The sequence below is a fragment of the Eleutherodactylus coqui genome, chromosome 5 (genome assembly GCF_035609145.1).
Source record: "Eleutherodactylus coqui strain aEleCoq1 chromosome 5, aEleCoq1.hap1, whole genome shotgun sequence".
NCBI classification, from domain to species: domain Eukaryota; kingdom Metazoa; phylum Chordata; class Amphibia; order Anura; family Eleutherodactylidae; genus Eleutherodactylus; species Eleutherodactylus coqui.
The window spans coordinates 175319295-175334072 of NC_089841.1; the positions used below are offsets into that span (position 1 = coordinate 175319295).

The window sequence follows — 14778 nt, forward strand, 5'->3', positions numbered from 1 at the left end:
CGCGTACGCTAGCCCCTTTCCCTAGTCCTGGCCTAGGGCGTCTATTGCTGTAGGACGATCTCCTGGCCGGAGGGAGAAGAAATTGCCTACTTTGGCGTTCTCCCTGGTTGCAAATAGGTCCAATTGTGGGGTCCCCCACCGGTTGGTCAGGATTCTGAATGCCTCCAGGGAGAGAGACCATTCTCCTGGGTCTATCTGCCTCCTGCTGAGGAAGTCCGCTTTTTGGTTTAGCGTCCCTTTTAAGTGTATTGCCGTGATCGAAAGGATCCGGCCCTCTGCCCAGTGGAAGATTTTCTGTGAAATGTTTTGCAGGGCAGGAGACCTTGTGCCCCCCTGGTGCCGAATATGGGCGACCGTGGTGGTATTGTCCGACAGTATCTTTATATGCTGGTTCCATAGCGAGTTTCCTAACTGCTGTCGGACCCGCCATACGGCCTGTAGCTCTCTGTAATTGGAGGATTGTTCTTTTATCCTTTGGGACCACAGGCCCTGAAAGAACTGGTTCCCCACATGCGCTCCCCATCCCCAGGCGCTTGCGTCCGTGGTGATGTGCGTGGCTGGGTTTTGTAGCCAATGAACCCCTTCCTGCAGGTTCGCTGGGGATGTCCACCAATGCAGGGATGTTTTCACTGTGTTTGGGATATACATTTTTGTCCCTAGCGAGGACTGCTTTTTGTCCCATGTGGATAGGACTTAGGCCTGTAGAGCTCTGGTGTGAGCCTGGGCCCATGCTACTCCGGGAATGCATGACGTTAGGCTTCCCAGGAGAGACATGGCTTCCCGAATTGTGCATGATCGTTTCTGTAGGAAGGATCTGACCAGCCTTTGGATTTTTTGTATTTTTTCCTCGGGCAGGCAGGAGCATTGTAATTCTGAGTTGAGCGTTATGCCCAAAAACGTCTTCTTCCTGTCGGGGGTCTAAGCTGGATTTTATGATCCATTCTAGAGACTGGAGGAGTTCTAGCACTATCTCTAGGTGCTTTGTTAGTAGTTTCCTGGACTCTGCTATTATTAAAATATCGTCCAGGTAGGGCATTATTAGGATCGACTTTTTCCTCAGGTAGGCAGCTACCTCTGCCATAATTTTGGTAAAAATTCTGGGTGCTGAGGAGATCCCGAAAGGCAGGCATCTGAATTGGTGGTGCTCTATTCCTTTGCCCATATCCACTGCGAACCTTCGGTATCTTTGGGACCCCTCGTGGATCGGTACGTGGAAATAAGCGCCCTTCAGATCGATGGATGCCATGTAGGCCCCTTTGGGAATCAACTTTATCGTTGAAGAGATGGACTCCATTTTGAATTTTCAGTACTTGACACAGGTGTTCAAAGGCTTCAGATTCACTATCATCCGCTGTTTCCCGCAGGGTTTTCTTACTAGGAAGAGCCTGGAATAATGGCCCTGAGTTTCCTCGTTTTGCGGTACGGGGGATATTGCGTTTAGATGTTACAGGTCCCGAACGCTCTGCCTTAGTAAGTGTAACTGTTGCCCTGAGCCTCCTGTGATAATGAATTTCCTTCTGGGGAGGGACACCAGTTCTATCCGGTATCCCTGCTGTAGGATCTTTGGGATCCATGGGCCTTCGCAAATTGCGGCCCATTGGTCCACAAAGTTCCCCAGCCTTGCCCCTACGGAGCTGGCGTCAGGTTCTCTGCTTGGGCTCCCCCTGGTGGGGATTAAAGAGGATATTTCTCCCTCTGCCCCCCTTGGGGTAACTCCAGCGGCCTGTCTTGCCCTTGCCTTGGTAGGCCTCGGGCTGTTGCCCTGGGGTTCGGAAGAAGGTCTTCCCTCTCTGCGGCTTTTCTTGCGGGAATCCCTTCTTTTTGTCGGCCGCCTTCTCCAGGATTTTGTCTAGGTCTGGTCCGAACAAAAACTGACCGTAGAACGGGAGGGCGCATAGTTTATTTTTTGAGGCTAGGTTGCCTGACCAGGATTTCAGCCATAGTACTCTTCTGGCTGAGTTAGATCGGGCTGTAGCTTTTGCCGAGAGTTTAACCGTTTCGGCTGCGGCATCCGCTAGGAAATTTGTTGCCATACGCAGGATAGGTAGGGAATTTAGGATCTGTTCCCTTAGCGTTTTATTGGTTAAGTGTAGTTCCAGCTGTTCGAGCCATACCCCCAGAGTGCGCGCCACGCAAGTGGCTGCGATCCCTGGCCTAAGTATGTTTGCTGCTGCCTCCCATGATTTTTTTTAGAAAGCTTTCGGCTTTGCGATCCATGGGATCTTTTAATTGTGCGGCGTCCTCAAAGGGCAGGCTCGTCCTCCTAGCTACTTTGGCCACTGGGACGTCTACCTTGGGTATCTCTTCCCAGCTTGCGCAAACTTCCCCCTCGAATGGGTACCTTCTTTTTACCCCTCTAGCGGAGAAGGAACCTGCGTCTGGTTTCTTCCACTCCTTTTGGATAATTTTAATGATGTTTTTGTGGACAGGGAAGGTATGTTTACGCCTCTCCCCTAGTCCCCCGAATATCTCATCTTGCAGGGTGCGTGGTTCTCTGGGCTCTTCCATTTTTAATGTAGCCCTGACTGACTTAATCAATTCTGTTAAGTCGTCTTGATGGAAAAGGTATCTTTTGTAGTCCTCATCGTCTGAGGACTCCTCGGCCGCCTTTACCACTTGCTCCGATCTGATAGAACTCTCGGAGTCGGAAGGCTCGTCGGGAACATACGCCTTTTTCTGGCGTTTCTCTGGCGGCGCCAGCTGTGACGTTAGGGCTGATCGAACCTCCTCCTTCACCAGCTTCCTAACGTCATCCATGAATCCCCCCGATTCCTCTTTGACTAGCCTAGCCACGCATGCCTTGCATAGAGGCCTCTGGTACGTAGCTGGCAGTCTCGTCCCGCATTCTACGCATTTTTTGGGTTTTGTTCTGGGGGGGGGGGGGGGGGGAGAATGTCTTTTTTATCCCCCTGACAAAAAAAAAGGAAAGTATTTTTTGCGGGTAAATATGCAATTTTTCCATATACAATACATTGGATTTTGCATTTTGTATTTTTGCTGCACTGGCTATTTACGGCCGCTGAGGCTGAGGTTTCAGCTGTCTCTGGTGCTGGAGCACTCATTTCTGTACCGGTGCTGCAGACACCCTGCGACCTCTAGTGCTGGTTCACTTTCTGGCTTCTCTCAGGTTCCTTATTTTGAATTTTCGCGCTCCTGCGCTAAGCCCCGCCCCCTCTGTGCGGCTCCTGATGCGAGCATGATGACGTCACCACGCTGGACACGTGACGCGACGCCCCGCGCCGTCAAAGGGCTTCCTGGAGCGCCGCGCTGTGACTATACAAGGAGGAGGAGGGGGACTGAGGCTACCACTTTGTACCCCCCATGGGCCGCCGCGGGAGGAACCTGGCCCGGGGGTTACAACCCCATGTGGCGTCCCGGGAGTCGTCTGGCTGGAAAGGGAGGACAGGCTGACCCACTGCCCTCCGATCCGCCCGTGAGTATGCTTTGGCTGGCTTCTCCACCAGCCCCTCTCAGAGATCCTGCCTCCTGGCAGGACAGGAAGACACTGAGGAAAGTGGGGAAGGGGGGGAGCTTTTAACCTCTCAGTATGCTCCTGTCCTATCAGGAGGAGGCAATCTCAATTGGTGCTGTCATGGAGACGACTGGGGGAAACATAACTATATTGAAAGGTTACAGCTCTCTCCTAAAAGAAGCAGAATTTTAAAAAAATAAAACAAATCGCAGCCAGAGAGCAAGCACGGAGGAAAAATCACCCCCATAGGTGCTGACTTGCATATCAATCTTGAGCTCCTGACTGGAAGATGGCTTTAATTAATTTTCCTGATACTTCTATAGATCCTGATATTTATCTGTTGTGCTGCTGCCATCTATGGAAAAGTGTCAACAATAAGTGCAGTTTTATTAGATTGCATGCTTGAAGCAGCTTCTCAGAATCTGCTGATACACCGGGCCATTCTGTCAAGGCAAGTTTATCAATTGGATGAGAAGCCAGTTCAAAGGTTACAAGCAATATGGATATATTGATGTACATCCTAATTTTCCTGATACTTCTATAGATCCTGATATTTATCTGTTGTGCTGCTGCCATCTATGGAAAAGTGTCAACAATAAGTGCAGTTTTATTAGATTGCATGCTTGAAGCAGCTTCTCAGAATCTGCTGATACACCGGGCCATTCTGTCAAGGCAAGTTTATCAATTGGATGAGAAGCCAGTTCAAAGGTTACAAGCAATATGGATATATTGATGTACATCCTGTTGTCACGCTAGCAAAAACAAAACTAAACAATTACCACATTTTGGACAACTAGTAACTGCCGTACCATTTGTCAGCATTACAAACCATATCAGATGATAAAGATTACCGCTACAGGATCAGGAACTTTCTTAAGGAAAACAGAACAGCCCCGATAGTTCAGAAATCGCCCATATTTCAGACAGCCATCTGGCTTTACTCCTTTTCTAGAATACTATTAGTTTAGTAGAAAAGATTAATTTAATTTTCATACTTTTATTATAAAGTTACAATTTATACAAGGCAAACAAGAAGTTTGGTCAGATGCTGACCAGGTTCCCATCTGAGAGTGGGCCCTTAACGAAATCACACGGTCAGGTGAGAATTCTGTTGGACAAGCCAGGTGATTGTCTCCAAGAGATGAGGCATCTGGTAATGTTGAGCAATATTCCGGAAGGCATCTATCTGTCCCATGAAAGCCTAAAATTCAGAAACACAGCCAACATTCAGAAACACATCGTTATGTACTCATGAGATTCCACCATTATTATACAGGTGCAAGAATGTACCTTCACTGGAATGGTTAGGCTGAAGTCTCCTGCACAGCTGCAGTATATTGGCATGTTTGCTTCTTTCACTCCTTTACACTTTAAGCATATCTGGAATCATACAAAAAAAAAAAATTAGAACAAATTATGCAAATATGTAAGGAACAACGAACCAGAATCACGATATCACTGGACATCTCACCAAGTCCTGTAGCATAAAAGCCATCATCTTCTTCTGCAGAACTTCCACTAATGACATTTCTATGCTGTCAGTGTCATACTCAGCCTGGCAGTTTGAACAAACCCATTGTGGCAGCACAGATCCATCCTGTGATGGTGATAAATAGTAATTAAGACACCTCTAAATTATAAGCGCAGGCAAGACTAATGCAAACATATCAACAGACAAACCTGACTGAGAGAAGGATCCTTGCACAAGTCCAAGTCTCGGCAGAAATTACAGCTCCTGCAGATGATTTCAGGAAGAATATAGGAGCGGCACGGATCCCGAAACTGTGCATCCTCTGAGAACTCCCCGACATCGATTAGGCGCAAGAGATCTCTCTTTAATTTGTTCACCTGATTGGTTGTATTTGAATCCAGCGAGAGAACCTAAAGAAGCCAAGTTATGTCATAATTCAGAAAAATCACTCAAACCTCACGTTTAACTATGCAACACACATTTTTAAACAATTCCTGAGTGCCCATAGACTACAAGTGTCCAGGTAGCCCAATAAACCCCTGAAACAAACAGCCTATGTACAAAGAGTTGCTTTTGAAAGAAGGCTGTGTACTCGCCCTCCCATAAAGCTCAATAAGAGAGGCGCACACAATCAGTCTTCTGAAAAGAGTCACTGTGTGTGCGCACTGATTTATCAGGGGCAGAGCGCTGGAACAGGGGACCTGGTGAGTATGAAAGGCAGCTCCCCATTCCCTTACCTTTGATCCACATTACATTAACCATCAGCAGTCAGCTGCGCACATGTCCACCCAGGACATGTAGTACTGAGCCCCATTCAAATTCATTGGCTACAACTCTAATTCATAGAGAGGAGTCCCAAGTAAGAGATCCTCCTCTATGACAGCCACAGGCCCCTGAAGGCTGCACAGACAGGTGATGTTTTGATGGGACAACCCTTTAAGGCGGCCTTAAAGTTTGTCAATCATTACAGAAATCGCAGCACTGCAGTCATGAACAAGAAAAAATAAAATAAAATTACAAGAGAAAGTGGAGTTAACAACTATGGCGACTAGAAAAGTATTGCTATCTATTACCTGTACTCCTCATCGGAACGTTTACCTAGTATCTGCACCAGTTGTAGAATTACTAGAAACCGTGCTACTCATGTACAGGTTAGATTACAAAAAGAATTAAAAGTAACCTGCAATGACCCTCCAGTCACTTTAAGCCAGCTTCCCGGATGTTCTACAGCACTCTTCAAGAACCCCGATACCTATAAACCTATTTACACCAGAACTAACAGAAACTGTATAACTAATGTATTTTTTTTCATTGCAAATGGAGGTAAGAAAATGCACCTAAGGCAGAAATGTTGGAAAACAAAAACTGAAGAGCTACGATTCCTTGGGTAAATACAAAAAAACAGCCAAAAATATGCAACACACATTAAGAGAAAGTATCAACACCACAACCTCACCTGACAAACGTATTTGATGAACTCCAAGGCCGGATTGTTTAGGGGCAGATGGGATCCTGGTAAAACAGGGAACATATCCGAAGGCTCCGTTACATGGCGTGCTCCAGTCACTTTCTTTTGTATCTTCTGTGTGATTGTGAAGAAGTTCTGTGTAAGCTCATTTGCTACATAATCCTGAGAAAAGGTGATGAGTCCTACAGGGAGAAACAGAAATACAGACCAAATTAAGTACATTTTCAGGGGTCACTTTTATGTTGAACCTCCATATATTGTTTCTCTATCTGTTAGGATTGTTGAACAGGACAGACAAATTCTTAGGCTTTAATTTTATTTTAACTGATGACCTATCCTCTCTGGTTAGGTCATCAGTAGTTGATGGATGGGGGGGGGGGGGGGTGTCCAACCCTCAGGACCTTCATCCATCAGCTGATTGTCCGGCTTGCTGTCCAGTGCAGCAGGCCAGACATGGTCATCGAGAGGATAGGTCATCAGTTGAAATAAGGGCAGAAAAACAGGAATCTTGTTACTTACTGTAAAATCCATTTCTAAGCACATTCATTGGTGGACACAATGAAAAGGAAGACCTCGGGTATAGCTCAGTTTGTGGAAAAGTTAGGCGAGAAGAAAATAACACATGAAGACAAGCAATGCAGACAAAAAAAGTGCAGGTAAGAGACCAGGCCTGATGCATGGCCTTGATAGAAAGCACCCACCAGAGCTAGCAAGGAATAAAACAAGTGGGTAGGTACCGTATCCCCAAGCGTGACGAGAAATGGATTTTTTGTTAAGAAAAATTCTGTTGTCTGATTCGTGTTACTGGGGGACACAGTAAGACCCTGACACGTTCTAGAGCAGTACCCAAGTGATAGGGGTGGTGGGGGGGAAAGGCGCGCAGCAAACTGGTGTGGCCTATGGATAAACGACAGGCCCACCCATGGCTGCAACATGAGGCATTCGGTAGGACTTAAGACAGTGCAAATTGGATAGCGGCTCTATTACTATAAGGCCAAAGAAGTTGCTGAATATCAAAAAAAAGTGTCTGCAAAATTTTGTAAAATGGAATCAATAGGAAGTGGTGATGCGCTTATCTTGTGGGCGATACACTGCGACACCACAGAATAAGGACAACACCGCACTAGAAGATGGGCAAAGGAGGAACAGATAACTCCATGCAGGTAGATCCTAAACTGTATCTTAGACTTGGAAAGGGTCCGAAGAAGGGCACACTAGCAAGCACAAGATACAAAAAAGTCCTGCTTGTTGGGGATGTACAATTTCTATTAGCGTTCAAGCAAGGAATGGGACGCAACAAGTTGAAGAACCGGCAAAAAAAAAAGGTAATTATTGTGTTCATTGTCTTGCTACCTGCGAAAAATCAAAAGCGAGAGTATGGATGAATCAAAACAGATGATGATCCTCTAGCTGGACTGTTGCAATGGAAAGAAGAATGTGAGCGTCCGCCCTACAGCTCTCAGACACAGAAGGTCAGCACAGTGGAACGTGAATGGCAGGCATCATCGTCTGTTGAATATAGCCTGGGATGGCTATGGCGCCTACATATACACACACACACACACACACACACACACACACATTTTTTTGTTCGCTACGTAAGCATTGATATATATATATATATATATATATATATACACATACACATATACATACATACATATAAATATACATATTTTTTTCTTAGCTACGCAAGCATTGCTTCCGTAGTTTACGAAAGGGCAGAGAAGAGAACGAAACATGTAGACCAGGAACCCAAGGGACATAGGAATAGTCTGAAGATCCATGAGGATGATCCCATCGAGGGAGTCTTGTAGGATCTGTACTGGAATACTAGAGAAGAAAGACCAGAATCAGAGAGGAAAAAAAGTCCCGAATGAGAGCCAAGGATACCAGAGACTTATGAGGCCTGGAATGCTCTAGTCTCTTTTCTGTAGAGCCAATGACAGCTCCTGGAGAGAAAAGAGAATTTCCCATATATGGGAGACTGGGTTGCCTAGGGGCTGCATGTCGAGGGACACTTAGCTTAGTCCCTGCAGGAGGGGTATAGCTGGTAGGAGGGACTAACTCTTTTTATACTCCTAGTGGCAAGAGCTATACCCAAAGTCTTGCTTTGTTCCCCAATGACACGGACAAGAAATCCCTTTAATATGATGTGCAGGTTTTATAAAGAATCAACATTTACACACACAATCTACGTGTTGCCATTACCTGGCTTGACCAACAAGTAATCCTATGGTTTCTTTCTAAATGATAACAGATAACCATTTCTCTCTTCACGTTTAGCTAAAAAGTCTGCTGCCTGAATTTTGTATTAACAGGATTGTATTAAACCAAAAGTTATGAGCATTTATCAGTCTAAAGTCTGTACATGCTTCCACAATGTGATGTAATTTACAATACTGATGTAATTTTATGTGTTCTGAAGTGCTTGAATATAGATTGCATAATATTCAGATATGTTTCTCACCAGGCATGGCTCCTGCTTCACCCACTGTCTCTTGTGATACTTGGCTAGTCTCCCGTCGTTTTATTGGGGTGCTACCAGGAGCGTTACGTCTCAACTCTTCTCTCATACTATGATAAACAGCAACAATGTAGGCTGCAAAGAGAAAATCATAGGAAGTGAATAAAACACAATTATAAAAAGAACACCTCATATGTAAGACCCCAGATTTCAAGACTAACCAGAAACAATCATTAGAAAATAACTCTGACATGACGCTGTCTGGGGTAAATATTGAACTATGTTCCAGCTGTTCTCCAAGCTTTCTTCCACCTCATCCTCTGGCTCTTCATTGTCTGAGTGAGCATCTTCTGTATTCTCTTCCTCTTCACTTTCTTCCCCTTCATCATCTGCAGATTTTTTCTTTTTGCAGCTCTGTCAAAAGGGAAGTCATATTCATTATCATGCACAACACTGAAAGGAAAGCATGGTCAAAAGTTTACCGAAACTAACCTCTCCATAGTGCACACTAGAAGGTACTTTTCCCTTGATCCCTCCGTAGTTTACAGGGTCCATCCAGAGCAAAAACTCCCAACAGCGTGAAAAGGAGATCGTAAGAGAGTGAAATATCTCCTTGGAGTGAATACTGCAAAAGAGGTTATAGGAATGACTTCAACAAGTTGGTTACAAACTAGAGATGAGCGAACGTACTCGGATAGGCACTACTCGTCCGAGTAATGTGCCTTATCCGAGTACCTCCCCGCTCGTGCTGAAAGATTCGGGACGCGCTGCGGAGCGGGGAGCTGCAGGGGAGAGCGGGGAGGAACGGAGGGGAGATCTTTCTCTCCTTCTCTCCCGCCCGCTCTGCCCCGCTCCCCGCCGCAACTCACCTGTCAGCAGCGGAGCGCCCCGAATCTTTCAGCACGAGTAGAGCGGTACTCGGATAAGGCACATTACTCGGACGAGTAGTGCCTATCCGAGTACGTTCGCTCATCTCTATTACAAACATGATGAAGACATAAGGCAAGCACTTACCTCTGGGTAATGTATTCCACATAGGCAATGGCGTCCTCCACTCGACGCTTCTTAGTGCAGAGGATGATGCGATTGAAGTTTGCATACACAACAGAGGAGCCGAGCCGTTTAAACTCTGCAACTAATCTATAAAGAAGCAACACAATAGCAAGGTTTGATGTACCAATCCATGTACTTCATTACAGGAGACAATATCCTGTCATATGAATTAAATATACGGTAGGCAGAGTAAGAGGTCTTGTGGTTTACAGAGAAATGCACATGGTCACAGATCAAGATAGGAGCTACTGTGCAATGTTTTATAATGGCTACCAAACTTTGCTCTACTGTAGTTTCTCAGACTTTTTCCTTTAACAATACCGTACGTTTTTGTGGTGTAAAATTGGGAATTGGAAATCTAATATTTAAATGTCTTATGAAATGAGAAGACCACAGAAAAAGAGAATAAATCAGTAAATTGCAAAACAGATGCACAAGACAGCCAACAGAACTTTATATGAAGGAACAGTGTTTACCAACTATTGTCATTGTGGGCGATACAACAAAGTCTTTTATATTGATAAAGTATGTCAAATCTCTTATAAAACTTGTGTCAATTACCAATATTTTCATCACCAAGTCTAAACTTTTTTTTACTCACTGTAGAAATAACTTTTTCATCATGTTGTGGAGAGTTCGATGAAGGGCAGGATCATAAAGCAGTGAGGATGGGCTTCGTAGCCACCGGTAGAAGTGCATAACTTGGTTGTCTGCATACACATTGTGGTACTGAGTAATTTCCTTCACCCAGCCTACCACCATACTCTTCAAAATCCTAAAAATGTGTGGAGAACAATCATTTGGGCTTATTATCATTTCCAAATCTTAAACCCCCAATGTAATCCCAATTCCCAGTGTACACTCAGGTTGTATATTAGCATGTAGCCATGGTATTGTTATAACACATCAAATCCTATTTAATTCCATACCTGAAAGTGTTAGAACAGAGGGCAGTCTCATCATAACTGGCCACAGCACTGGTCTGCTGATTCCCAGTAACCATGTCCTCAAGGGATGCTTGCTGTATCACATCAAAACTGATGCCAATACTCCCAGCCCCTTCCAGGTCGTTAATGTGGTGTGATTGCAGGATACTGTTTACAGCCAGGCTCTGAATATCAAGCTCCACACACACTGAGGCAGAGAAAAAGTGAAGGAAAATATAAAAATTGTAATCACAACCATTTTATTCCATTAATCACTAATATGCTCAATGAACTACTGGCTTAGGCCCCCTGTCCACGGCCGTGACGGAGTATCGCTAGCAATATTCCACCGCGGGGGAGCAGGGGGAAGAGCTGCCAGGTCTCCGCGGTGAGCCCATCTGACAGATAGGCTCTTCGCGGAGAATCGCGGCAAGTCGTAGCATACTGCAATTTGAATCCCACGAGTGGAGAATCGCTATGATTCTCTGCTTGTGGACAAGGGGGCTGCGCTTTCCATAGTAAGTCTATGGAAAGCGTTCACTGGTTTACACGTGGCCGGATTATTGCCGCAGGTAATGCAATGAACTATCGTCCGTGGACAGGCAGCCTTAGGGCAACATCTACACACAATGAAATTTGAAGCAGAAAAATGAAAAAAAAAAAAAAAAAGCTGTAATTTATTTAAATGTGGATTTTGATGACCGTTTCACTACGCTCGTTGAAATCCACATTAGAAAACTGCAACATGGACATCATGGTAGATATACAAACTACACATGCTAATTTAATTACAGCACAAAAGAATGTAGTGAGAACTACATACTATATGTTCTTTATTAGACAAAACACACAATACATTATAAGCATACATTAGGAAAAACACATTTAAAAATATTTTTAAAAAAAATCAATCATAGGTGGGATCACAATAATCATAAAATGTAAAGTAGAGAAAAAAGCTGCAAGCAATATATATATATATATATTTTTTTTTTTTAAACAAAATATGGATGTATAAATATCAAAAAGGGCTATAAAAACATAGCAATGAACCTCTCTAGACTCCTGAAAAACTCGTAATAACTTGGTTGCATACAAACAATGAGTATATATCAAAAGGCATAAAGGAGACCCACCCAGGATACAGAAACGCCTGTCATTCATAGGTGGGATCACACTCATCATATAAGATATAGCATGGATAAATAAATAGAGGCGGTTAAGGCTATATACAGTTTGTTGACAAAGTGCGAATGCATAGATATACAAATGATGGAAAAGTACTGCAACTCTTGGCAGTAAACACCTCACTCAAAAACCTCCTAACAAGTAGTTTTTCGCACAGCAAATACACAGAGGTCAGAGCAGTAGCCACTGCTTCGACTGACACGTAGTGGCCTGCGATTGTAACTGCAGGCACGGCACCCATTGATTTAAATAGTAAAAAAATATATATTGAAAATGTTGGCCCTTTAGTAATATAGGAAAAATTGTAGAGGGTGATGAGGAGATAGCAAATCTATTAAATAGTTTTTTCTCCAGTATATTCACAGACGAAAATGAAAGGTCAGATGAGATGCAAAGTGATGAAGTAAACTCTCCACTAGATGTCAACCAAGGAAGAAATGCAGAGCAGCCTTAAAAAAATTACAAATCGCTGGGTCCCAATGGCATACACCCCTGGGTTCTATGGGAATTAAAGTGGTGTGATACAAAGACCCTTGTTTCTAAAATTTAAAGGGGTTGTCCGGCGCCGAAACGGGGTTTTTTTTTTCAACCCCCCCCCCCCCCGTTCGGCGCGAGACAACCCCGATGCAGGGACTAAAAAAAAAACCCGCACAGCGCTTACCTGAATCCCGCGCTCCGGTGACTTCTATACTTACCTGCTGAAGATGGCCGCCGGGATCTTCTCTCTCGGTGGACCGCAGGGCTTCTGTGCGGTCCATTGCCGATTCCAGCCTCCTGATTGGCTGGAATCGGCACGTGACGGGGCGGAGCTACACGGAGCCGGCATCCTGCACGAGCGGCCCCATTGAAGAAAGAAGAAGACCCGGACTGCGCAAGCGCGGCTAATTTGGCCATTAGACGGCTAAAATTAGTCGGCTCCATGGAAACGAGGACGCTAGCAACGGAGCAGGTAAGTGAAAACCTTCTTATAACTTCTGTATGGCTCATAATTAATGCACAATGTACATTACAAAGTGCATTAATATGGCCATACAGAAGTGTATAGACCCACTTGCTGCCGCGGGACAACCCCTTTAAGGACTCTATAGTGACAAGGTGGGTTCCACTGGATTGAAGCATAGCCAATGTGGTGCCAATTTTTAAAAAGGGGTCAAAAAGTGAATCTGGAACCTATGGGCGAGCAAGTCTTTATTCTATTGTGGAAGACCTCAAGAAACATAGCTGTGTAGCTCGTAACTCCATATTAGCATGGGTTTTTGAGAGATCACTCCTGTCAAAGCAATCTGATCAGCTTCTATAAAAGAAGGTAAGTTCTAGACTGGACCAGGGAGAGTCATTGGATCTTGTGTATCTGGACTTCTCCAAAGCATTTGAAAAGGTTGGTATATAAATATGAGAATGCTTGGTCTAGGTGAAAAAGTGCATAAATGGGCAAGTAGCTGGCTCAATGAAAGAAAGCTGAGGGTGGTTATTAAAAGGTACATACTCTGATCGGGTCACCGTTACTAGTGGGATACCACAGGAGTCTGTTTTGGGCCCTGTTCTTTATTAATGACCTGATAGAAGGATTTCACAGTATAATAGCAATATTTGCCGATGATACAAAACTACGTAAAGTAATTAACAAAAAAGGAGAGCATGCAGTTGCAAACGGATCCTTTTCTCTATCTACACATCCCTATTGGACAAACCATCAGGAGATTTGGCCTCCAATACTACCTGTATGCTGACGACACCCAGCTATAAGACCTTTTCCTGTGACATCTCTGCACCTTTCCTCCAAAACATCACCGACTGTCTGTCCGCTGTCTCTAACACTATGTCCTCTCTCTACCTAAAACTAAACCTCTCTAAAACTGACTTACCGGTATTTCCACCCTCCACTAACAGACCTCATCCTGACATCTCCATCTCAGTGTGTGGCGCCTTGGGGTCATATTCGACTCTGATCTGTCATTTACCCCCTACATACAATCTCTCGCCTGAACAGGTCAGCTGCACCTCAAGAACATCACAAGAATCCGCTCTTTTCTCACTGTGGACACGCCAAAAAACGCTTACTGTTGCCCTCATCCACTCTCGGCTCGATGATTGCAACTCATTGCTAATCGACCTCCCCTGCACCAGACTCTACCCTCTCCAATCCATCCTGAATGCGGCAGCCAGGCTCATCTTCCTGTCCAGCCGCTACTCGGACGCCTCTGCCCTGTGCCAGTCACTGCACTGGCTACCCGTCAAATACTGAATTCAATTTAAACTCGCTACCTTCATCCACAAAGCCCTCCACAGCGCAGCGCCCCCCTATATTGCCTCCCTCATCTCAATCCATCACCCAGCCCGAGCTCTCTGCTCTAACAAAACCAGACTGAGTGCCCCCTTAATTCGAACTTCTCATTCCCGCCTCCAAGACTTCTCCAGAGCAGCACCTGTCCTCTGGAACGCACTACCAAAGGCTACCCGAGCAATCCAGGACTCGCAGAACTTCAGGCGTGCTCTAAAAATGCACCTCATCAGGGAGGCATACCGCATTCCCTAAACAAACCCCTCTGTACTCCGCCTGATAACATGCTCCCTGACCTATTGACTGCAATCCCTGCTAGCCATCATAAACCGCTCTTGTAGTCATACAGTTTCTGCCGTCACACGGCCAAATGTCGGACCATTGTCTATGTGTATAAAATCCCTCACTCTCCACCTCACCATACTGTGCACATCTCCAGCCCTTTACCTTCT

The 14778-nt window shown here is 45.0% G+C and overlaps 1 protein-coding gene across 1 annotated transcript in view; it reads right to left on the minus strand.

Moving 5' to 3' along the window:
* Positions 1–4451: 4451 nt before the first annotated feature.
* Positions 4452–14778, minus strand: part of POLE (DNA polymerase epsilon, catalytic subunit) — a 70476-nt gene continuing 60149 nt past the window's right edge. The window contains exons 39-49 of the mRNA XM_066603763.1: positions 10861–11065; positions 10533–10706; positions 9893–10018; positions 9371–9503; positions 9100–9292; positions 8882–9013; positions 6400–6593; positions 5153–5353; positions 4944–5069; positions 4763–4852; positions 4452–4673 (exon numbers count right to left, since the gene is read on the minus strand). Of these exons, the coding sequence (XP_066459860.1) occupies positions 4560–4673; positions 4763–4852; positions 4944–5069; positions 5153–5353; positions 6400–6593; positions 8882–9013; positions 9100–9292; positions 9371–9503; positions 9893–10018; positions 10533–10706; positions 10861–11065 (1688 nt within the window). The 3' untranslated portion in view covers positions 4452–4559. The remainder of the gene's footprint in view (positions 4674–4762; positions 4853–4943; positions 5070–5152; positions 5354–6399; positions 6594–8881; positions 9014–9099; positions 9293–9370; positions 9504–9892; positions 10019–10532; positions 10707–10860; positions 11066–14778) is intronic.